At 56.3% G+C, this 23,985-nt stretch overlaps 1 protein-coding gene across 2 annotated transcripts in view; it reads right to left on the bottom strand.

The window, feature by feature from the left end:
- Positions 1-2,315: 2,315 nt before the first annotated feature.
- Positions 2,316-23,985, bottom strand: part of SPTBN2 (spectrin beta, non-erythrocytic 2) — a 29,042-nt gene continuing 7,372 nt past the window's right edge. The window contains exons 9-36 of one of the 2 annotated variants that reach the window (XM_027090452.1): positions 22,790-22,907; positions 22,072-22,230; positions 21,435-21,737; positions 20,133-20,286; positions 19,034-19,904; positions 17,281-17,418; positions 16,185-16,941; positions 15,308-15,510; positions 14,874-14,964; positions 14,485-14,631; positions 11,949-12,212; positions 10,485-10,709; positions 10,141-10,230; positions 9,528-9,788; positions 9,317-9,447; positions 8,903-9,107; positions 7,900-8,274; positions 6,968-7,212; positions 6,734-6,872; positions 6,368-6,452; positions 5,851-6,047; positions 5,375-5,517; positions 5,210-5,285; positions 5,076-5,126; positions 4,411-4,631; positions 3,983-4,156; positions 3,487-3,529; positions 2,316-3,158 (exon numbers count right to left, since the gene is read on the bottom strand). In XM_027090452.1, the coding sequence (XP_026946253.1) occupies positions 2,925-3,158; positions 3,487-3,529; positions 3,983-4,156; positions 4,411-4,631; positions 5,076-5,126; positions 5,210-5,285; positions 5,375-5,517; positions 5,851-6,047; positions 6,368-6,452; positions 6,734-6,872; positions 6,968-7,212; positions 7,900-8,274; positions 8,903-9,107; positions 9,317-9,447; positions 9,528-9,788; positions 10,141-10,230; positions 10,485-10,709; positions 11,949-12,212; positions 14,485-14,631; positions 14,874-14,964; positions 15,308-15,510; positions 16,185-16,941; positions 17,281-17,418; positions 19,034-19,904; positions 20,133-20,286; positions 21,435-21,737; positions 22,072-22,230; positions 22,790-22,907 (6,100 nt within the window). In that variant the 3' untranslated portion in view covers positions 2,316-2,924. The remainder of the gene's footprint in view (positions 3,159-3,486; positions 3,530-3,982; positions 4,157-4,410; positions 4,632-5,075; positions 5,127-5,209; positions 5,286-5,374; positions 5,518-5,850; positions 6,048-6,367; positions 6,453-6,733; positions 6,873-6,967; positions 7,213-7,899; positions 8,275-8,902; positions 9,108-9,316; positions 9,448-9,527; positions 9,789-10,140; positions 10,231-10,484; positions 10,710-11,948; positions 12,213-14,484; positions 14,632-14,873; positions 14,965-15,307; positions 15,511-16,184; positions 16,942-17,280; positions 17,419-19,033; positions 19,905-20,132; positions 20,287-21,434; positions 21,738-22,071; positions 22,231-22,789; positions 22,908-23,985) is intronic. The other variant, XM_027090453.1, reaches the window with a different exon arrangement.

The following is a 23,985-nucleotide window of genomic DNA, read 5'->3' on the forward strand; positions in this document are numbered from 1 at the left end:
TTTTTTTTTTTGCGGTACGTGGGCCTCTCACTGTTGTGGCCTCTCCCGTTGCGGGGCACAGCCTCCGGACGTGCAGGCTCAGCGGCCATGGCTCACAAGCCCAGCTGCTCCGTGGCATGTGGGATCTTCCCAGACCAGGGCACGAACCCGTGTCCCCTACATCGGCAGGCGGACTCTCAACCACTGTGCCACCAGGGAAGCCCGAAATCCTTAATTTTTTTATGTGATCAACTTAATCAATTTTTGTCTTAAAGTTTGTGCTTTTGAAGTTTTGTATAAAATGTCCTTTTCCATCCCCCTGAGTCACAAATATATTCTCCTACATTTTCTTCTATTAACATTAATGTTTTTACCTTTCACATTTAGGTCTGTAGTCCGTTTAGAGCAGTGCTGTCCAAACAGAAATATAATGTGAACAACATATACAAAATTTTCTGGTAAACACATTTAAGAAATAAAAGGAAACAGTTGAAATTAAATTTAATATTTTCAAAATCCAATATAGCTAAACTATCTCAACATATAATCAGTATAAAAATTATTGAGATGTTTTAAATTCTTTTTTCTCCTCTTCAGTCTTCAAACTCCGGAAAACATTTTACACTTACAGCACATCTCAATTTGGACTAGCCACATATCAAGTGGCTAGTAGCCGCGTATGGCCTGTGGCTACCATACCAGATAGCACAGATCTAGAGTTCACCCTTGGAGGTGGGGTTAGGTAAGAACGCAAACATTTTTCTCTAAATAATTAATCCATTTTTATCTGTCCCTATTTCCCCATTGATTTGTGGAAGCCGCATTATTGTATTTTTGTGCTCTAATCTGCCTCATATCCGTCACTCCGTTCCATTCTGTCATCTTTCCTGGAACTTTCCCTGTCTTCCACTCATTCCTGAAGGTGTCTCCCAAGACTTGCTTCCTGACCTTATGCTTATGCTTATCCTCTTCTATGTCCTGTCCTTAAGGATTCCTGGACTCAGGTAGCTTCAGCTACCATGTGTTCATAAATGCTCAAACCATATTTTTATTACATCTCCATTCACAATGTCTGACCGCATTCTGCAGGACTGCTTCACTTGGCTGCCCTATTTACAAGTTAAAATGATGACTTCTCCATTGGTTCCTCACGCCCATATACGTTTCCTTCTAAAATCTCCAGTTATTGCTTTCTCTCCCAACCCACAGGCTTGTCACCAAGGAGTACGAATACCCAGATTCCCTGGGCACGCCGCAATGCGTGATTTTCTCTTCCTTCATACGGTGGAGATGTTACAGTTATACCTGAAGAACAAAAGAAGGTGTCTGTGTAGTGCTGATGTATTACTCCATTTACTCCCACGACAGATTATTCCAGTTACATTATCCACATGTTTACTTTGGCATACTGAATCTGCTCTTCTTAAGAGAAAGGCATAATTATTCTGTGTACTATCTGGTCTACCGCATCTCATGTTTGGAAACGTTCTGGGCCTGCACACACCTGACCCTGTCTTTGTCACGGCTGATGACAGTCAGGGTCTGCTCAGCCAGGGCCCTTGGCCGATTATGCTAAAGATGGGGCTGCTTTCCTGGAAAGACCTCTGAGCCCCAAAAAAGAAATGGTTGTTTGTATACGGGAAGCAGTGAAAGAACAAAGCTTTTCCTATAGGAGGCCACCAAGGCAAACACGATTGCCCTGAAACCTCCAGTTGCCGAGCCAGAGACAAGAGGGAAAGCCCCCTGCTCCTTTTTTTTATACTTCACTGGATCTAAAATACATTCTCCTGTGTTTTCGTTTACACACTTAGGATGTATCTCATGGCTTCCCAGGGTGATCTCATTCTATTGGTCAGTGGATTGGGAACCTGTTACTTATCTGATCCCTGTCTGAACTCCCTCGATCCCCTGTTGGGGTCCTCTCTATTGAGACAGAAGGTGGGGGTCAGTAATCACCACCTACATGCTCCACTCTCCGCTGTCAGGCTGAGCAGTGGCTGAGACTAGGCTGTCTTCCATTTTTGAAAACAGTTGAGAGAATCACGAGTGAAGAAAGTTGTACACCAGGGAAGCAGTCATTCACTGCCTCCATACTGCTTGTTAATATCATGGTGAACGTCTTTGGTCTGAAAAGAGGTTTGACATTGGTCATCCCAGCAAAGAGGAGGTCATTGTCATGGGGAAATGAGGAGACTCACAGGATAATGTGGTTCTTGGCGGGATGCTGGGGGCAGAGCGGGAAACCTGACACACAGGAGACCAGGGCCAGAAGGAAGAACAGGGGCATGGGCAGAGAGGCTTGTGGTCAGGAAAGCAAAGACACCCAGAGGCAGTAAGAGAAGCTGAGCTGTTTAATCACCTCCTTGGCCAGACTCAAGGCCGTGGTTGCCCCTGAACAACTCACACCCGGAAGCTGTTGAGAGTTGCTGGAGATGGAGGGGCTGCTTGAGTCAGAGGATGAGGGAGGATGGTAAGGGGGAGCTTCGGCGTCTCTGACCTGTCATCTGGCAATCTTGCCCCCAGGTCCTGCTTCAGCTCTGAGAGGTTCCTGGCTGGTCCCCAGGGGCAAGGACTGGATGGCGTGCCCTAGCTGTGGCGGGAGAATGACCCCGAGGCAGGGGCAGCCATTCCCCATGTGGCCTATGGAGAGGGTGCTGTGCTGTGGTGGGGATAGAGGCGTAAGGCTAGGGGAGGAGGGAAGAAGTGGGGGAGTGGAATTGGGGGTTGCCTGGGCCCCACCACCAGTCTGGAATTAAATAGCAGAAGAGAAGGGTTGCCCTTGGGGACACTGACTTGTCTCCAGAGACAGTTCCTGGTGATGGGTTGACCTTGGCAACAGACCCTAGCAGCAGGCAGTTGTCCTGACAAGAGGGTGGTCCCTGTCGACGGTCCCTGGCAGTTTCCTGGACAGAGGGAGGCAGCTGGCCTGGGAGTCTCGCCCCCAACTACTTGTTCTTCTTGAAGAAGCTGAAGCGCTTTTCTCGCTCTCGTTCTCTGCCATCCTTGCTGCGAAGTACGACAGGTCCCTCCGCCCCGACCGGTGATACCGGGGGCATGGTCATGGCCCGGGTCATGCCCCGGGTGGCAGTGGGCACCGCTGGCTCTTCAGGCTCTCCAGAGGCCGAGGACGCAGTGGCAATGGCTGCATTCACCACCCTCAACCACGAGCTCATCTCTGCCTGCAGTGGGGCGCAGAAAGACAACTGGTCAGCTTGGAGGATGCTATGCGTGGGTGGCTGGCTCGCCCACAGTGGGGAAGTGGAAGAGGAGGAGGTGGAGACGACTGCCTCATCTCACTGGAGAGAAAGACCCCTTTAAGGTAGGGAACATGTTTTGGTGTGGCCTTCACAAACATCCAGTTGGCACATTGTGGGTTGTCTGATATCAAAGAATGAGACACTTCAGACAAGGAAAAAGAGAGAGGCGAGGGAAGAAAGAAATGTGCATCTGGAGGTTCTAAGACTTCCCAGAGAGAAGGGGGACACGGGAGGAGAAGGGACAGCTCACCTCATCCTTGGCCTGGAATAAATATTCTTTCCCATCCTGTAAGCTGTTGGGAGAGAGAGAAACTTCAGGGCAGAGCTGAGACTCTGATTGGCCAGATCAGGGCTGGTGAGAGCTCACTATCACCCAGAGACCAGGCTGGAGAACATGCCCGGGAACCTCAGAGCCAGATCAGACACGTTCTGCACGTTCTTCAGATTCCCGGGACTGTGCCAAAGCACATCCTTCCTGATTGGCTGCCGAGGACCAGGGGCAGGCAGGGGCAGGCCCCCGGAGGTACCTGGAGACGGGAGCGCCAGCATCCTGCCTCAAGACCTCCCAGGCAGGATAACTTTTCAGCTTGACAGGCCTGCGTCTTGGTGCTTCGGCTCCCCTTAGTGTGGAATACAGCCAGATCCCCCGCCTCTCCCTCTTTGACCTCTCTGTCCCCTAGTGGCTCCCCTGTGCCTTGTATCACTGTGACCTTCCCTCCCATCCCGAGGGCACGTTCCATTCCTACCCCAGCTTGAAGACATGCTTGCGCTTTCGATAATCAAAGGCAACGCTGCCCTGGGCTCTGGCCAGGCTGACAGGCACTTCTCCGTGGTACGGCACTCCCGCACTGGCTGCCTTAGCATCCTTGTAAAAGCCAAGGCTCCCACGCCGCAGGACACAGTACACGTTCTGCCATGACCTGGGAGAGACATGGTGCAGGTGAAGAGGAGGGGACGCAGGTGACCGACTGGCCTTTGAGGGGCCAGGCATCCTGGGAACAGCTTGGCTGTCATTAGGCCCATCGTCTCTACACCCTCCCGGCCCTCTCCTGAGGCCCCACCTGCTCCTGAGTCCTACCCCCCACCGCCCCAGTCTAGGAAGGGGTTCTGGGCAAGCCTCTCCAGAAGGCAGGAGCTGCAGAGGCCGCAGGCACCACATGACCAGACCCGGTACCTGTTGGCGGCCTTCTTGCCAAAGGCCTCCATCTCCTGTTTGCGGCACAGCAGCCCCTCCATCTGTTCTTGGGCAGAGAGCTCCGGGCCGCGGGTGGGCAAGGTGGCAACCCGGGCTGACTCGGATGACCTGCTCTGGGGCATTATAGGAGGGGTCGGGCCCCGTGTCCGGGTCTGCTTCTCTCCCCGTGGCCCATTGGCCTCGTCCCCAGCACCAGACCCCTGTGAAGAAAATGGTGTCTGTGTCAAAAGATAAGATGGGGGCTTCCCTGGTGGCGCAGTGGTTGAGAGTCCGCCTGCCGATGCAGGGGACACGGGTTTGTGCCCCAGTCCGGGAGGATCCCACATGCCGCGGAGTGGCTGGGCCCGTGAGCCACGGCCGCTGAGCCTGCGCTTCCGGAGCCCGAGCCCGTGCTCCGCAATGGGAGAGGCCACAGAGTGAGAGGCCCGCGTAACGCAAAAAACAAACAAACAAAAAAGATAAGATGGGAGACACCTAGCCTGCAGGTCGAGAAGCTGGAAGTCCATGAGCTGGTCTTGCCACCTCCACGTTTCCTCTGAGTCTCTGCCCTCTCCTGACCCCGCTGTCCCCACTGCCCAGCTCACACCCCCATTTCATCCCATATCTCCCAGTTATCGATACCCACACCTCCAGGAGAAACTCACAGGCCCTTCTGGGAAGCTGCCCTGCTCAAGTCTCTGTTGTTCCACCAGGGGCTACAAGGACAAGACGCTGTAAGCAGATGTGCAAGGGGAGGGGCTAAGATTCTGATGGGGGCGCTTGGGGCAGCAGGAGTCACCTGTGGGGCTTCCGCATCTGTGCAGACGCCGTTCACGCTGGCTGGCTGTGAGGGTGCTGGCAGGCGGGGCTGGGCTCTGGAACAGCAGAGGTGACAGAGAACGTGAAGTCTGTGTGTTGCTCTGGCTCAGCCCCCACTTACTCCCCGAAGTGTCCCACCTCTCACCTGTCCCAGGTAGCATCGGGAGCTGTCTGGCTGTCCAGCAGGGCCCCTTCAGGCACACTGGCTGTGGGCTCTGGGGCAGGGGGCTGTTTCCTCCGTTCCTCTTCCTCCCTCTTTCTTTTTCGCTCCTTCTCCTGCTCCTCCAGCTGTCAAAAAATTCTGAGGTCAGAGCATGGAAGGTCCCAGGCATTGGGGAAAGCTGAAATGTCTCAGCTCTAGTCTGATGAAACAGGAAGAATGGAGACTATAATTCCAGATGAAGGCGGGGATTAGGAGTTATGGGGGGGATGGTGTCTCTTAGTGCCACCCAGGGAAACGGATGGCTCCTAAAGCTGAGGTGACAACAGGGCACTCTTGGCTCACATCTGGGAGATGCTGGGGCAATGGGAAGAGAAGAAATGCCTTCTTCAAGCAGGAGAGCGCGCAGAGTCTGGGGCAGCGGGATGGGGCCGGTACTCCTGGGGTCCTGTAGCCCTCACCGCCGTGAGCTTCTCCAGTGCGCTGAAACGCTCCTCCCAGGCCACTGCGGACTTCTGGAAGGCTTCGTGCCGCTTGATGAGGCTCTCGACTTCATCGACTGTGCAACCCAGCTCAGCACTTCGCACCAACGGCTCCTGGCTGCACAGCCAGGCCTCCGCCATACCTGCGTCTCTCCCAAACACGAGCACCTCCAAAACTGCAGGGATTGGGGGTTGCAGGGAGGTGGCAAATCAGGGTGGGCAACGACAGGGTATTATAGCCACAGTAGCTTCAAGCACAGGGGCACAGAGAAAGCCACTGCCCCAGGGCAGGAGCTTAGGGCAGAGCCAGGCAGTGCCAAGGGTGGGGGCCTTGAATTCCATGCCCCAGATTCCTGGTCTCACCTACTCTGGAAACTACAGGGTGCAAGACCCCCAGCCGCTCCCTCACCACCCAGGGCCTGGAGCCGGTGCAAGACCCCCAGCTGCTCCCTCACCGCCCAGGGCCTGGAGCCCTCAGTTTCCTACAGCGGCTCACCAAGCTGCAGCCAGTCCATCTTCTCCTGCCACTTGTCAGCTGTCTCCTGGCGCCGTGCCTGAAGCTGAGACAGCTTCTCTGAGATCTGGGTCGGGGCGGGGTGGGGGGGGGGAGATGTGAGTTAGCACCCAGAGGGGCCTTGCCAGGGTCCCTGGGGGTCTCACATGGGGGAACCAGTGATTTCTGATTTCAAGAGGCAGACAGTTCTGGGAGAAAGACAAAATGGGGAGACCCCTGAACAGCACTAAGGGGAAGGTGAAAGGTTTCTGCAAAGAAAGAATGAAAGGAAGCAGGAAGACTCAGAGGAGAAATCAGCATTCAGCCCTCCCCCGTGAGGGCGCCCGGCTACGCCCAGGCCTCACCCACCTCCTCAGCCGCGTAGTGGCTCCTGGCGAGCAGCCCCTGTCCCATGTCGATGCAAGAGGAGAAGCGGTCAGCCCTGGCCTCTATCTCCGCCTTGATGCCTTGGTGGTTCTTGATGACCAGGTCTGCGGAGGAAACATCCCTGGGGGCACGGAGACCACATCACCCGCTGCCCACAACCCTATCCCGGCCACCAGCCCATAACCCCCGGAGGCCGCCAGGCTCTGTGGGCCTCACCGGGGCCGCTCCTGGGCATCCATCTGCAGGTTCACTCCATCCATCCACAGCATCAGCTCCCGGACAGCCTTGAAGAAGCGGAACTTGTCCGTGGTGTCCAGCAGCAGCTGGCGGCGGGCAGCAGAGCTTCCCTGAAGCTGCGCCCAGGCCTCGGCCACGGCCTGCATGTGGCGGCCGATCTCCTCGGCCTTGTCTCCGGCGTAGGCCTTCTGGAGCCGGTGGCCGTCATCCTGCACCTGCTGGGCCTGCCGGGGCCCAGGTCAAAGTCAGGCAGAGTTGGGAGACTCTGAGGGGCTGCAACCTTCCTCAGTCCTGACCTCTGCTCAACAGCTCCTGCCCATTTTACCAGCCGGAGAAGCAGGGGGAGGAGTGGGGGGGGGTGCTGGGAAAGATGAGAGCTGGAGTCCAGAGTAAGCCCTGTCATACTCTGCCCTGTAGGGTCTTACCAGGGGGCCTGGGCTTAACCTGGGGATCAACCCTTTAAAAGGGTCACTAGCCGGTGAGCTTTCAGAGGCCTGTCCAGCTCGTGGGGGACCTCAGAGATTGCTAGAGTGAGATTTTCGGCCTGAAGAAGGGACTTCGGTGGGGGGCCGACCGGGTTTAAATGGCTGCAGGAAGGATCTATGCTTATTTTGTGTAGGTCTAACACCTGAGTGGGACCAACAGATGGATTTTAGTACACCACAAAGAATCTTCTACCCACCAGGACCATGTGAAAATGTCACGGGCCCTCAAAAAGCCTTGTCATTACAGGTGTGGACGGGGTGGCTAGAGGTCCCCTGGCCAGAGACGGTTTCCTGGAACCATCCTAACGTCATCCCTACGTGGCTCTGCAGAGGATGCGATCCCTCCAGCCTCCCCATGTTCCCCACGGAGTCTCCTCTAAGCCCCCTCATCCCTCCCCCCTGCCTCCACCCATGCTTGAGTCAGACCTGGGCGCTGAGGGCCTGGATGTCGTGCTCAAAGGCACAGTGTCGGCGCTGCAGGGCCTCGGCAGCGTTGAGGTCCCGGCCGGTCCCATCTGGAAGCTGCTGCTGCTTGTGCTGCACCCGTGCCAGGGCCTGGCGCGCACCGTGCAGGAAGCGCTGCAGCTCGTGTGCAGCTGCCAGCACCTGACCCCGCGTGTCCAGCAGCTCGAGCAGGTCAGCCCAGGCCTCGTTGAGACTGTCCTTCCACTCAGCCACCGTGGCCCGGGCGGCGTGGCCCCCAGCGATGAGCCCGTTGGCCAAGGCATTGGCGCTGTCCACGCGCTCCTGGCCGATCGTGCTCGTGTCCCGGGAGAACTCTCGGAATTTGTCCCGGAGCATCTGGCAGAGGAAGCGGTTGCACGGACAGCACTGTGATGTGGTCCCTGACTTGCGGGGCAAGTCCTTTCACCCCAGACTGAGAACCCACTTCTTTCCCTGGGCCACATGGGCCAAAATAGATTTCTTCAGCAGGGCCAAGTTAGGCAGCAGAAGCAACTGGTTCCCACTGACCCTGGATTTGACTGACACGCCCAGCCTCCAGCCCCCAGCAAAGGGGTACTTGGAACCTTTAGTCTTCAGACAAGGATACCCTAACTATGGTCCATATTTCGGCACCAGTGAGTATCCAACCCCCAAACCGTGGGGAGGAATCTCAAGTCCCCAGTGTACGGTGAGTTCTGCTGGAAAACAGTGATCGGTCATTTCCTTTCGGCCCGCGTCTATGCGCAGCCCCACGTCCTCCTTTCTGCACGATTCTCCCAATTAAATATCTCAGAACCCAGAGGACAGCGTCTGCACGACCTGGTCTTGCACCCCTGCCCCTTGGTGCTCCGCCCAGGATGAAGTGCTAGTCTCCCAGGGGCCCTGGTGGACAGCCAGACAGCACCCGATGCTACCTGGGACAGGATGAAGTGCTAGTCTACCCTTCCCGGAGCCCACCTGTGGCCGCTGTCCTCCCCGCACTCACAGTCACGTGCTCGTAGTCCTGGCCCAGCTCGTGCGAGGCTGCCACCACCTCGCGCTCCTGGATCCACTGCTCCAGGTCGTCCAGCTCCCGGCGGAGCTGGCACAGACGCAGGTGCTCGTGCAGGCGCTCCCGCCGCTCTCCCGCCAGCTCCTTCAGGCTGGCGTACAGCTTGTCCACCTGGGCTTGGCGGATCGATATGCGCGTGCTGCGGGGGAGGGGAGGACACACTGCTCTGACCCCTAGTCTATCCTAGAGAGTCCTGCCCCCCAACTGCTTGCCAAGTCCCTGCTTCTCCAGCTTTCTAGATGGTCCTGTATACATGCAGTACGGAAGGCTCTGCAATCTCTGGGCCTTTCCGGAACTGGCTCCCCTCTCCCCCAGGGACTGGCCTGGGGGTCCAGGTGCTATGCTCACCTCTCTGGGTGCTCATGATCAATCATGTCTTGGCTGCTGGCTGCCAGCTGGTGGATGGTCTGGGCGTAGTCGGCCAGGGCTTGTTCCAATACCTGATGCTTCTTCACCTCTGCCTGGGCACTCAGCTCGTCCTGGGGGAGGGGAGAGTGGCAGCAGAGAGTAGGGGGAGGGGGGAGGAAAGCCGTAGCCTGAGCTCTGGTCTGGCTCTCACCTTGGCCTTCTCCTGGCCCATCATGTGTAACTCCTGCTCGCCCATCCAGGCCTCTGCCTCCGCGGCGTCGCGGTAGAACTGCTGGGCCCGCAGGGCCTCCTCCAGTCGCTTCCCTCGAAGCTCCAACTCGTGGCCCAGGCGCTTCCACATTTCCTGTAGCTCAGCCAGCTCCGGGCCTGCTGCCGCCGCACCCAGAGCGCGCTGTCGCTCCGTTAGGTCCGCGATCCGCGGCTCGTGGCCCTGGATCTCCTTCTGCAGGGTCTGTCCGTGGCGACAGAGGAGGAGACGCTGAAAGGCTTGCCGAGGGACCCCCTCACCCGACATCCCCCCCTTATGCTTACTCAACAGCAAGCCCCCCTTCACACCATTGTTTCTCATCCTCCCTGCGTCCTCTCACCTCCCCTCTTTTCTGGCCCATGACGCCCCTTCAGTCCACACGATCTCCCATCAGGGGAACCCACCCTCCCGAGGTGAGGAAAGGTGAACCACTGAAGTCTAGGGTTACACCCAGCAACCAGGGGGAGCCAGAGGAACCCCAGTTCTTAAGAAAACACACTTTCAAGTCTGGGGAGGCTCTTGGGACCCTTTCTTCCGCCTTTAGCCTCTGCCTCACCTGGTTTTTCTTCATGAGGAGCTGGACACTGGGCAGGTCCCTGCCATGCTCCATGGAGCTAGCCACGGGGAGCCGCTCCGTCACCCACAACTGGATACGAAAGTGGGGGTTAGTGGAGGTCCGGAGGGCAAAGTCCGAGCTAGGGGTTGGATAGTGGGGACTCCTGGGGGAAGGTTTTCTAGGGCTCCCGGTTCTGGGGCCAAGGGACCTAGAGGGTGTCCCTAGAGGGTTGACTTTCAGTGCCAAAGGGAAGAGAAAACAGAGCACTGCTGGCATTCCCCCCAGCATCCAAGAAGGAGATTAGAGAGCCAAAGGCAGCCCCGTCCCAGGCGCCGGAGACTCACGATCTCATCCTCCACGTCCCGGTGGAACTGGTGCTGCTCGCGAGAGGCTTGCAGGCGCCGGCAACGCTCCTTCATGGGCTGGCACAGGGCCCTGAACTTCTCCTCCACGGCCCGCGAGGTCCTCTCCACCTCCCCTGCACCCTGGTCTTCCTGGGCCAGAGCTTTTGCCTGTGCCTGGATTGCTTCCACCTCCTTCTCTCGCACAGCCATCTCCCTTTCCAGCATCTGCCAACCGGAAGAGGAAGGAGGTGTTATCACCGTGCCTCCACCTTCAAACTCAGCGGAGACACTGGTCTATATCGAGCCAATCATGAATTCTTATCCCTGGGGCTCAGCCCAGGGAGAGTATCTCTTCATGGCCTACATCAGTGGATCTCAAACTTTAATATATATGAGAATCCAGGGGGTGTGAGAACTGTGCTAGCTATCAATTTACTGTCTCTCAGTCCCCAATCCATCTCAGGTCCAAGTCCATCTTTGCCCATTTTGAGTCACTGGCACTGGACCCTGTAAATATTTCTCCTTTGCCAGCTGGTGCAACACTAGGCCTTGTCCATAGAGGGCGCTGGAGGGACACCTGGATGCACAGGCGAGGCAGAGGCTTCTAGCTACGGTTCCAGTGTGCTTTCCTTCTTGCTCCTACGGTACAACTGCCCGCGGTGTGCAGGAGACCCGGTGGCCCTCACCCTCCAGCAGGTTTTGCTGGCATCTCAGTGGCAACTTCCTGATGGCCAGCCTTGGCCTGCCAGATTCAGACCTGCTCTGGTCTGTGACACCCCATCAAATTTCTACGCCATCCAGCGGGCCTCTGCCTTCACCAGTGAGGTCTGAAACTCAGCCTTGGGGTAGGAGGAGGGCATCCCATTCCTTCCTGGGCGCCCCCTCCTCAGTCCTAGAGGCAGTAGCTGCTCCCTACATGTGCTATTCCTGCATTCTTTAGACCAGCGGTCAGCAAACCCCGCCCCTGGCTGGGTTTTGTAAATCAGGTTTTATTGGCACACAGCCACACCAGTCTTTTACGCATCGACTATGGTCGATGTTTTTACCCTAGGAGGACAGAGTTGTCCTAGGGTAGGAGGACAGAGTTGAACAGTTGTGACAGAGACCGTATGACCCTCAAAGCTCAAAATACTATTTGGCCCTTTACAGAAAAATGTTTTCTGATCCCTGTTTTGGAGTTCTCTTTACCCCACTGGCAGGTAACCCACTTTTATTAGTTAGTAGTTCTTTTCACTAAAGTTTCCCTGTTCAAGTTTGAGTGTGGTTTCTGTCTCCCGACTTTACTCTGACTGACACACACTCCCAGAGATTCTGACATTGGTGGCCAGTGGAAGTCGCCTTGAGAAATACCAGTGAAGACGCTGTCTGCGAGGGCTGAGGATGGTCTCGTGAATCTCAAGAGCTACTGACTCCCCCCTCGTTTCTTCTGCTGTTCACCAGTCCCACCAAAGGCCCGCCGTGTACCTGCTGCTTCTTGAGCAGGATGTTGACGCTGGTGAGGTCCTTGCCGTAGTCGTCGGAGTGCAGCTGGGCCTGCAGGCTCTCCAGCCAGCTCTCCAGGGCAGAGCAGCTCTGGGCAAACAGCTCAGCTCGGTTGGCATCAAAGAGGCTGCGGGCTTTGGCCTGGGTGGTGGTCTCCAGCTCGTCCCAGCGCCTGTGCAGGTCGTCTAGCTTCTCCCACACCAGAGCTTTCAGCTCCGGCTTCTCCAGAGTCAGCTCCCGCCCTTCCTGGGTGTGGGACAAGGAAGGGGTGTCAGAATTAGATACCACTGAACACGAGCCGATAGCAGAACAGGGACCTAAAGGGCAGCAGAGACCTGAAGTAAGGGCTATCCTACCGAGTTCTTGGGTGTTCTCCAAGCTTTCTAAGCTCTCCTACCCTCACTGCTGAGTAAACCCTACTCCTTCCTCAAGGTCCCATCAAACCTCGTCTCAGGGCTTCCCTTGTGGCGCAGTGGTTGAGAGTTCGCCTGCTGATACAGGGGACACGGGTTCGTGCCCCGGTCCGGGAAGATCCCACGTGCCGCGGAGCGGCTGGGCCCATGAGCCATGGCCGCTGAGCCTGCGTGTCTGGAGCCTGTGCTCCGCAACAGGAGAGGCCACAACAGTGAGAGGCCCGCGTACCGCAAAAAAAGAAAAAAAAAACCACAACTTTGTCTCAGTTAAGAGGCCAGTGCGCTCTCTCCTTATTTTGAGTTCCCTGGTGCTTGTGGTTTTCAGTGTCATATTGCACGTGCTATTGTGTTATCGGCCATCATTTTGTGTTTCTCAGCTCATTACCTCTCACCTGAACTACGGCAAGTGACTCTCACCTGGTTTCCCCACTCCCAGCTCTTCTGCTTGAGGACTTTGGTTTCTGGGGAGGTGAGGGCAGCGTGACTTGATCTGTACGCAAGGTGGCCTGGAAGTGCCAGGGAGTTATGCCCCCAGAAGCAGTCCTCAACCAGCGACAGCCAGGGCATTGGTGGACCAACGCTGGGAGTCCTTGCTTTGGTTGGGATAACTCATGCATGTTCCACACCGTCGCCCAGGTGTCCCATGAGGACTGAGTGCCAGGTGCCCACTGGGGTGACTGGCATGGCAGTGGACCCTTCACTGACTACCTTCCCTTCTCCGCCTCACCTCCCCACCCGCTACTGGCATTCCTGTGATCACCTCCCGTGGAAGTGGCCTGCACCGGAAGCCTTGCTTCTAGGGGAACACAAACCAAGACACTGCCTTCAGGCCAGGATGAAGAGCACCACTGGGGAACTTTACCAACCGTCGGCACAATCCACTCTGATGCACAGTCCTTACGTGGTGATCGGGGCTTTTCATGACCTGGCCTGGCAGGTTTTTCCCACCTTTCCTTCCATGGCCGCTTCACGCATTCTGTGCTCCTGCCAGAAGGACTTACGCCCTTGCTCCTGGACAGGCGCCCCACTTCCACACCCCTGGTTTCTGGTTTCTCTACCAAGAAACATCTTTCCCTCAACACCTCTGCCTGTCCAAATTCTACTCGTCCTTCATGGACTGCCCCGCTGGCCCCTGCTTCTAGGATTCCCACGTCTCCTCTCTCCTTAGTGCCCAGGCTTTATCAGGCTCTCTCATTATATTTGTTATATTCTGCTTTGGATTGACTTTAGCTGTTTGTGTACATGTCTCATATCCTGGCTCCTGTGTCATTCCTCGAGGGTGGAGCCTGCAATGGAATCACCTTTGTTCCCCACTCAGTGCCTAATACAAGGCCTTGTACAGAGTAGCACAAAGTAAATATTTGCTGAACAAATGGAGAAACTGGATCCACACTGGTCTCTTCCTCTTCCCAACCGTCATGCCCTTGAGGGAAGGAAAGCATCTTTTTATATACCTTGCAGCACCTAGAAGAGTGCTGAGCACACAGGATGTTGTCCAGGAATACTTGCTGAGTAGAAATTAAGTTTTGCCTGTGCTCAGCTCTTGAGGCAGAGCTGGGTGGGAGACCAAATACCAGGAAAGCAAGACTCAAAAACGAGGTTGGCAAACTGTGGCCCGAGGGCCAAATCTGGCCCACCACCTGTTTTTATAAATAAAGTTTTATTGGAACCCAGCTACACTCATTCGTTTATGTATTCCCTGTGGCTGATTTGGCACCACACTGGCAGAGTTGAGTAATAACAGCAGAAACTGCGTGGCCTGCAAAGCCTAAGGTATTTTCCGCCTGGCCCTTTAGAGAAGTTTGATGACCCCACTGAAGAGTGCCCTCCTGCTCTGGACCAGGAATAGATATCGTGCTGACCCAAAGCTGCAGTCTGGCTCCGTACTAATTTGCCTTTTCTCAAAGTTCTGGAGTCACTGTCCCATTGACCTAAGACATTTGCTCCCCAGACCATTTCTTTCCACCTTGGAAGTTTGGCACCAAGGGCTCCATGATCTCTAAACCAGATCCTGAAGCCAGGACCCTCCCCTGCACTGCGGCTGGGACGCTGAAGGGAGGAGGTTCCAAAGGCTTCCTTCTTGCTGCCCCCGTCCCATTGCTCACCTTGTCCACCTTGTCCAACCAGTCCTTGTTGGCGGCCAGCTCGGCCATGAACGCCTGGTGCTTCTGCCACTTGGTGTGCAGGTTGCGGGCCTCATCATAGGACACGTCCTGGGCTGTCAGCATCTTCTCATCAATCCAGAGTTTCAGCTGGACCGATCATGGAGCAGGGATGGAGAAGGGCAGAATACACTTCAGAGAGAGGGAAGCGTGAAGCGGGAAGGGGGCGAGGGTGAGTCGGGGGAGGTGGGGGATGTGGGGAGAAGCCAGGCAGGGATTCACATGCTCAGGTGACACTGCAGTGGACTGACTCCAGGCTCAGAGAGCGAGGGCGTTGTGGGAAAGGGTGGCCAGGGAACGTCAGAGGCGACATGGGGGACTGAGAGCCTCACCTCGTGACAGTCTTGTAAGAAACGCTGCCGCTCTCGGTTGTCCCGAAGACGGCCCAAAAGCTGCTGCACTGCTTCTTGATTCTTCTTGTGTCTGTAATGACAGGCCCCTGTGAAGCCCTTGAACTTGCTATGAAAGAGTTATGACCGTCTAACTAACCTAGAAGCCCTCAGTCCTCCTCCTCTGGGGACAATACCTTCCGGGAGCGCTACAAGTCAACCCAGCAACCCTGAGGCCCAGTGTCCAGCTACCCTAGGAGACTTCGGGGAGGCGGAACTTCCCCGCCTGTGACTCAGTCCCTCTCGGACCACTTGGTTTTTCCTCCTCTGCTTTTTGTCAGCTCCCCACCCCCATCTGTCGGTCTGAGTGCCACGTTCATCCTGTTTTCACCTGGTCCCCTTTAGGGACCCTCATTTGCCCACTGTCCTCATCATACCTCCTCTCTATGGAGTCTGCCTTCTCTTGGATCTTCTCGGCATGGATGTTGCCCTCAGACACCAGCTGGCGCCCGGCTTCCAGGAGCCCGCGGATCCGCTCACCGTTGGCATCCATGGTGCTCATGAAGTCTTCCAGTTTTTTAATGGCGGCATCAGCAGCCTGGAGTGTCCCCGGCATCTCCGTGTGAGACAAAACATATTCCTGTGTGGGAGGGGAGATACCGAGCTCATTTCTCAACCTCTCAGAAGGAACCTACCAAAGGGCCCATCTGAGACATGGAAGCCAACCAGGTAGGGACAGGCAGACTCTGGCTCTGAAGACGGAGGGATGGTGCCTGATTATGTGGGAGTCTCAGAAAGTTAGAACGGAGCTGGGCTGGAGGGACTTTAACACTCCAAGTCGTGTTCCATCTTATTTATAGCTGCTGATTACATTTCTGTTATATGACAAGCCAGGTTTTCTATTTCTTCTCTAGTCAGTTTTGGTAAGTTATGTTTACATCTTTTTTTTTTTACTCCCTTTTTTTTTTGCGGTACGCTGGCCTCTCACTGTTGTGGCCTCTCCCGTCGCGGAGCACAGGCTCCGGACGCGCAGGCTCAGCGGCCGTGGCTCATGGGCCCAGCTGCTCTGCGGCATGTGGGATCTTCCCGGACCGGGCCACGAACCCGTGTCCCCTGCATCGGCAGGCGGACTCTCAACCACTGAGCCACCAGGGAAGCCCCCGTATTTTTTTTTTAACGTGTTCTCCCTGCCCATCCTGTTCCCTCACCTACTCCATGTGCTGCGTTTACCTCCTCATCCACCACTCCTTCACATTCCTTTGGTCCCTATTTCCCACTTTTTCCTGGTTGGGACTTTGCCCCCCGGACTCTTACCTGGCTGCTGAGCACGCCCTCGGCCTGGCGAGCATCTCGCAGGAACCCCTGGAAGCCGTGGGCCTGGGCAAGACGGCCTTGTCGGCTCTCCCACATGCGGCCCAGCTCCTCCCAGCCGGTTCCCAGCGCTTCGAGTCGCTGCCGTAGGAAGAGGCACTGGGGATCGGCCTGGTCCCGGGTCACCTCCTCACCCACGGCCCGAAGCTGGCTGTACTCGCTCCGGGCCCGCTCCACCTCTCCCCGCAGGGCTGCATGTTGGGCCAGGAGGGCCTCTGCCTCAGGCAGGGTGGCCGGCCCTTCTTCAGAGGCCACGGAGGTCTGCGTGCGGCCGAGCCAGGCCTGGAAGTCATCCAAGCTGCGTAGGAAGTCCTGCAGCCGCCGCGCCTCGCCCAGCGACTCCTCTCGTCGCCGCATGGTGGCCCTGAGGTCCTCCCAGCCGGCTTGCACCTCTCCAAGCCGGGCGCTGATGGCAGGGGCTTGGGCGGGGTGGCCAGCAGCCAGGGCATTTGCCTCTCGGGTCAGTTCGCCCACCCGGGCAGCGATGGCCTCCAGGTCCCTCTCGGTGCCGGCCAGCTTACGCTGCAGCGCCAGCACCCCGGCCAGGTCATTGCCCAGGCCCTGGGTGGACTCGATGACCTTGGTCTTTTCTCTCATCCAGGCCTGGGTCTCTGTGCACTCTAAGTGGTAGTTCTGGATGCTCAGGGCTGACGTCAGAGCTGCCTTCTTGCCGTCCGCCAGGGACCGAAACTGCTGCCACCTGAGGGCAGAGGGAGTGTCTGGAGCTGCTCAGCTTTCCCGCCCTGTGCTGGTAGATGGGAAGCTTCTTCCTGCTCTCTCGCCCTTGGTATAACCTACCGCCTGCTTCTGCTGTTTAGAGAGCCTGCTCCCCACTCATCTTTCCGTGACCCCTCTTGTCTGCTCCCTGTCCAGGCACCAGCCCCTTCAGACGACCTTTACCCCACTTCCATCTCTTTCATCACCACCCCCGTCCAACATATTTCAGATGGCTTTCCCTCCTCATTTTAGCCTCCCTCCCATGCCCTACAGAACTCTCTTCCAGCTGCCGTCCTGTCTGCTGCATCCTTTCTCACCCCACCTGTGGTTGAGCTGCTTCTGGGTGTTGACAATGCTGTCCTTCCCCGGGGGGTTGGCCTTCAGCAACTGCTCTGCGATGTCATTCACAGCAGTAATTCGTGCTGCAAGGGCGTTCATTTCAGGCTCCAGGGTCTCGAACCTGATGGGGTGGAAGAGCTGGGCATGAGTGAGTGGTGGGAAGCAGCGGTGCGCTGGTCCACCTCCCTTAGATGCATGCCCACGAGAACTCCTCTCCGTCAACATGAGGCTTATTGACAGGAGCCTCTGCACCTCTTCCCTACATGGTTCATAGCATCTGTGGATCAAGGGGGAGCCCCCAACTCCCCCCAGACAAGTAGAAAAACTGTCATCTCTAGAGTGGCTCAAAAACATGGTAAAAATTAAAGGTGAGGACCAGCTGGACAACAAGTCAAACTAATCCCTGGCACAGGCCTTCCCCCTTCAGCAGAACCTCCCTTATTCCTCCTGGGACTCACCCCTTAGCTGCCTACCTGGGTCCCACCTTACTAATATGTGTTAAAAAATGAGTTGATAACGAGAAAAATTTAAGTGATAAAGATGTGAAGCATAACTTCTCCTGGAACATTTCATATTCTCATAGAGCAGAGTCTGCAAATGGGCCACGTAATAAATATTTTAGGTTTTGTGAGCCATTCGGTCTTTATCACGAATATTCAGCTCTGCTGTTTTAGTGCAAAAGCAGACACAGGGATGACATGCAAATGAATGGGCATGGCTATGTTCCAATAAAGCTTTATTTACAAAAACAGGCAGAGGCTGTATCTGGCATAGGGGTTTCTGACTCCTGTCATGGGATATATTGAAAAAAGCAACAAAACATCTTTAATTACATTTTTAAGACCACCAGGAAATGTGACTAGAGATTGAGTAGTAGGGACTCCCCTGGTGGTCCAGTGGTAAAGCATCTGCCTTCCAATGCGGGGGACGCGGGTTCCATCCCTGGTCAGGGAACTAAGATCCCACACGCCACAGGGCAGCTAAACCCGCGCGCCTCAACTATTGAGCCCGTGCGCCACAACTGGAAAGAGAAAACCCGCACGCCAGAACTAGAGAGAAGCCCGTGCGCCACAACGAAAGATGATCCCGAGTACCGCAACTAAGACCTGACGCAGCCAAAAAAGAAAAATAAATAAATAAATAAGTAAACCAATAGAAGGAAAAAGAAGATTGAGTAGTAGGTGATATCAAGGAATTGCTAATTTTGTTTTATGTGATAATGGTATTGTGTGTGGTTCGATAAGAAAAACATCATTTCTAAATTATTTTAGGATTTCTTATTCTGTAAATAAAGCTACTTCACGAGGGGTTAATCAGTGTCTCTGTCTAAAAGGTTTATAACTTCAAAGCCTTAGCTAGTGTAAGCCTGCACACACAATTACAAAATAGTGTACTCATATTGCAAATTTCTGTGCTCCTGGAGAATACAGAGGTGAAACGTTAATACTGGGGATTTGCTTTTGAAAAGGACAATCAAACAGAGCAAGATACTGATGATGACTGAATTTGGGTGAGGGCTGTATAGGAGTTTGCGGCATAATGTTTCTATTTCTGAGGCTATTTAACGTTTCTCATTAAAGCAGAAACCGGACGACTGGCAAGACTCCAAAGGATGGATGTAGCCAGAGCAGGCAGTTTATGGTGGCACCCACCATACACCACCACATGGGGGCCACCCTATACACTGGCCCCAAACTCAAGGCCACTCGGGAGGGCGGGGCGTGAGCGGGGCCCACCTTTGCTGCACGACCTCCAGGTCCTCCAGGCGCTCAGGCAGGGCGAGCCCGTTTAGCCACTGCTCCTTCTCCTCCACCCAGAGCCCGCAGGCCCCTGCCTCGCTGAGCATGGTGTAGAGCGCCAGGGCCGCCTCCAGGGCACGTGCGCGCTCGCCCGCGCGGGCCAGCAGCTCCTCGTAGTGCCTCTCCAGGGCGGGCAGCCGGCCCTGCACCTCAGGTGCGCGGCTCAGCACGGGAGGCAGGGCCGCGGCCTGCTCCCTCAGGGTGTCCAGGGTGGGCCGGTGGCCTCGGATCTCTTCCTCCAGGGCCCGATGTTGCCGGGCCAGGGCCTGCGTGGAGAACTCGTCGTGCCCCAGCTCGGGGCTGGACACCAGGCGCAGCGCGTCCACCAGCCAGGCCTCCATGTCGTTTGCGTCCGCCTGGAACTGGTAGAGGCTGGCGGCCTGGGCGAGCCGCTGGGCACGCTCCTCCGCCAGGGCCTCCAGCTTCTCCCACTGCGCCTGGAGCTCGGCGGTGCGGGCGGCAGCCTGGCCTGCCCCGGGGTGGCCCTCGGCCACTAACTGCCGGCCCTGCTCCAGGGTGAGCTTCAGGGGCCCCAGCCGGCCGCTCATCTCGCCTCGCAGGGCTGTGTGCTTGTTGAGCAGGCGGAGAACGCCGGTCAGGTCCCGGCCGGTTTCTGCCGAGGCCAGCAGGTGCTGCTGCTCCCGCACCCAGGCCTCGGTCTCGCCCACCTCCCAGAGGAAGCGCCAGAGTCGCCGGGACTCCTCCAGCCGGGCCCGCCGAGCCGCTGCCAACTTGCACAGCGACTCATAGTTCTGCTCCAGGGCGGCCACCCGCTCCAACACCAGCTGGGGGTCGCACGGTTTGTACTCTGAAACAGTCACACCAGAGGGCCAAAAGCTGTGGCCCAGCCCTCTCCTGCCCCCTGTGCACCCCTAGTTACGAATCCCCCCACCCCACCCTCTTAGCTCTGTCGCCCACCGTCCACCCATCATCTTTCCCGTCCCCAGGTTTTTCCAGTCTTGCTGCTTCAGCTCTTAATGTTCTCCTTCCCAGCCTCCCCACCTTTTCTCCAGTTCCTCCCCCTCCCGGTTTTCACCTTTTCCTGGGTCGCAGAAGCGCAGTGCAGAGGCGCTGACGGCCCGCACCCTCTCAGCCTGTACAGCAATGTCGGCTTCCACCAGCTCGTGCAGCTGCAGCAGGTCCTCCACTCCAGCCAGATGCTTGCCCAGGTCCTGGGACTGCAGCCGGCCCTGCGGGGCGCACGCAGCATGTCGATGGCCGTCTGAGAGCCGCCCAGTTCCCTCCCAGTCAGGCCTCTTGCCCCGCCACACACAGGCACTAACCTCGTCCCATCTTCCTGGATCAACCACACATCCCGACCTCTTGGGGCGGCTCCAGGTGTTGCACCCAGGTGAGCACACATGCTCCCAGCTGTCAGCCCTCACTCACACACATAGTGACCCCTGAGTTCTCTCCTGGCACCCTGGCCTCTTTGTACTCAACTCCCCTCCTGCTGAACAACTTTCCTACTAAACCCTGCTCCTGGAATCTCCGCCCTGACTCATCATCTCAGCACCAGAATTATCGCCACCCTCCTATGGTCGTGGCTCAGTCCCCAGCACCCCAGCAATCGTCAGCATCTCTGCAGACCTATCCACATCCCCGTCTCTCGCCTAGATCACTGCAACAGCCTGTGACTGGTCTCTCTCTGCTCCCACTCTGGCTGCCCACAGCCATTCTTCAAATAGCAGTCAAAGTGACATTTAAAAAAATGTAAAAACGCAGAATCATGTCTCTCCCCCTTTTCAAAACCTTCTAATCACTTTCAATGCTCCATGTTACTCTGAGTAAAATCCAAACTCCCTGACCAGGCCTGTAAGCCCTAAGCGAGCAGGCTGCTTCCTCCCTTACCTCATCCCCTGTCCCCTCCCTGTTCTTACAGCAGCCCACCCCCACCCCCCGGCCTCCCTTCTCATCCGGAACATGCCACATGTGAGCAGGCCAAGGGCCTTTCTGTTCCTTCTGCCTGGAAACATTCTCTCCTTAGATCTCCCTGTGCTGGCTCCTTGGGACATTCTGCTCTCAGCCTAAATGGTATTTTTCAGAGAGGCCTTCCTGGACCACTCCATCGCACGGCCTGTCTCCCTTTCCTCATAGGTTTCACGCCCACCTGCTATGTTGTTTTTTGACAGGCCCACGGGTTTGATCATCAGCCTCCTCCCACTGGAACGTGAGCCCCCTGAGGACAGGGAGCTGTTTGCTCTGTTCATCTGAACCGGGGACAGGGCCCTGGACTGGTACATCCTCTGCAAAGGTTCGGCTGAGCAGATGGGCGAACGTGCCCTTCGTACTCCCACGGTCCCGACCACCTTGACCCCACCTCCGCATCCGCTGGTACCTTCATCTCTTCCATCCAGTCCATGAGGTAGAGGAGGTCCTGGAACACCTTCTGCAGCTCCAGGTTGAGGAGAAGCCGCTCCCGCCGGGCGGCCACCATCTGCCGCAAGAAGTCCCAGAGCCGCGCCACGTTGTGCTGCCGCGCGGCGATGCGCTTGATGTCGTGGTAGTGCTCAGCGGCCAGCTCGGCGGCCACGGCGTCCACCGCCTGCACCCGGCCGCTGTAGGCCACGATGTCCGTCTCGATGGCTTCGTGCTTCCGCACTGCTGCCTCCACGGCGGCCAGCTCCAGCCCAAAGTTGTCCTGGGGCGGGGACAGGGAGGGAGGGCTGGGAGCTCCGGGAGCCGCTCTGCTCACCCCCTGCCCCCCACCCCCGGAGCACTTCTGCTGCGAGGTGCCAACTCCACGGGGTGGCTCTCAGTGTCCTCTCTATCCCACCCCATCCTGTCTCACCAGCCCTTCTCCTGTTCAACGCTCCGGCCCCTGGCTCCCGGGCTCTTGGTCTCCAAGTCTGTGTGATGGAGTTCTTGCTTCTTTAGCTCCCCACCTCGCAGGGCTCCTTATCCACCACTCTCTCTCACTCTCCCATGTCTCCAGACCTGCCTGGACAGGCCAAGAGCCCCCCGCCGTGTCCTACCTGGGACACAAGGCGCTGGTTCTCGCTAAGCCAGGTCTCCCGCATGGCGGCCTTGCGGTCGAAGCGGGCGGCCAGCTGCTCCAGCTTCTCCTGGCGGATCAGCTCCGTGCGCAGGGCCAGCTCACGCTCATGCTCAGCTTTCTCCAGCCGCTCCCAGGCCTGCGAGGTAGAGACAGGATTAGTGCTAAAGGGCCAGGGCTCAGGAAGTGAGGGCGGGGAGGGGTCACCGGGGCTGGGGGTGCAGGGTGGGTCCCAGGGAAGCTCGGTCTAGTGGGTCTGTGGAATGCGGTCAGACGCCTGTGCAGGGAAATATGAGGAACAGGGTGGCGTGAATGCCGTGGAGCCCCATGAAAACCACGTCTGCTGGTGGACAAAGACGGGAGGGGGACAGGGAACAGTGGAAATCACTGGATTTGTTTCTGGTGGTGGGGCTGTGGGCGAACCCTATTACTTTTGTTAATCTTATGCTGTGAAAAAAATGAAACAAAAGTAGGGCCCGTGAGTCGAGGATATGCTGAACAAGATAAGGGACTGGGGTATAATTTGCATGGAGAGACCGAGGGAGGAGGAGGGGGACGTGCAGGACTCGGGAGAGGATGTGGGAGTCACGCCTGCACCCGGGATGGGTGGGTTCAAGCCAGGCCGAGGGTTCAAGCAGGGACAGTAGGGGCTGGTGCCGAGGGTGGGTCGTCCCAGGGATGGAAGGGAGGCTGTGGACCTTGTTGATGTCAGAGATGAGCCGGCCCTCGCGGGGCGTGTAGACCTTCTGGTTGTTGGCCCGCAGCTTGCTCTGGATGGTGAAGAGCAGCACTTCCAAGTTCCCTTTCTCAGTGAACCTGAGGCAGGAGGCCAGGTGGGGTCAGAGTCAAAGGCCACGAGGGGCCCGGGGGCTCTTTACATTTCAGAATGAAGTTGTTCTGTGTTGCTTTCCTTCTTATAAAAGCTTGTGAAAATATTGGTAAACCACGTTTAAAAAGAACCTAATTTTAGGGCTTCCCTGGTGGTGCAGTGGTTGAGAGTCCCCCTGCCGATGCAGGGGACATGGGTTCGTGCCCCGGTCTGGGAAGATCCCACATGCCGCGGAGCGGCTGGGCCCGTGAGCCATGGCCGCTGAGCCTGCGCGTCCGGAGCCTGTGCTCAGCAGCGGGAGAGGCCACAACAGTGAGAGGCCCGTATACCGCAAAAAATAAATAAAAAAGAACCTAATTTTAAAACAACTGAAAACCACACAGACACGACCACTGTCACCCTTGGGCATGTATGTACTGCATTTTTGCTTTACACAGATGGGATCATACCATAACCACAGCTAACATTTGTGGAGGACTCACTCACGGAGAGCCAGGCCCTGTTCTCAGGGCTTTGCATGCACTAACTCCTTCTCACTGTTACCTACATTCTCTCATTACCCCCATTTTCCAGATGTGAAAACCGAGGCACAGACAGGCTAAATAATGCCCAGTGCTCACAAGGGTAGGTGGCAGAGCCACAATGTGAACTCAGGTACTTTGAATCTGGACGCTTAGCCCTTTGCTCTCTGCCATCCACAGACAACTGTCTTGTAACTCTTATGTTTCATGAATGTCTTTTCAGGTGAATAAATGCATTTCTCTGATATTATTTTCAGTGGCTGTACCACGACCTGTTTTTCTTTTACAAAGGTCACGTTCGTGAATATACTTGAAGCTATTTCTTTGTTCAATGCCCAGAAGAGGACTTTCTGGGTCAAAGGGCACACCTCAAATCATTCCCTGGAATGCACAGGAACAGATGTTTTCTGGCTTAATATTAGTTTTGGGGCTGAAACACATTAACTCCAAAAGAGCTCAAAAACAAAAAACACAGAAGTTTTAGCATGTACCGTATAGAACCATCTAGTAGTAATTCCATACTTCACCAGTCAGTTGCTAAAAT

Source organism: Aethalodelphis obliquidens, unplaced genomic scaffold, assembly GCF_003676395.1.
Source record: "Aethalodelphis obliquidens isolate GAN/ISIS:26980383/991018 unplaced genomic scaffold, ASM367639v1 scaffold69, whole genome shotgun sequence".
NCBI lineage: Eukaryota > Metazoa > Chordata > Mammalia > Artiodactyla > Delphinidae > Aethalodelphis > Aethalodelphis obliquidens.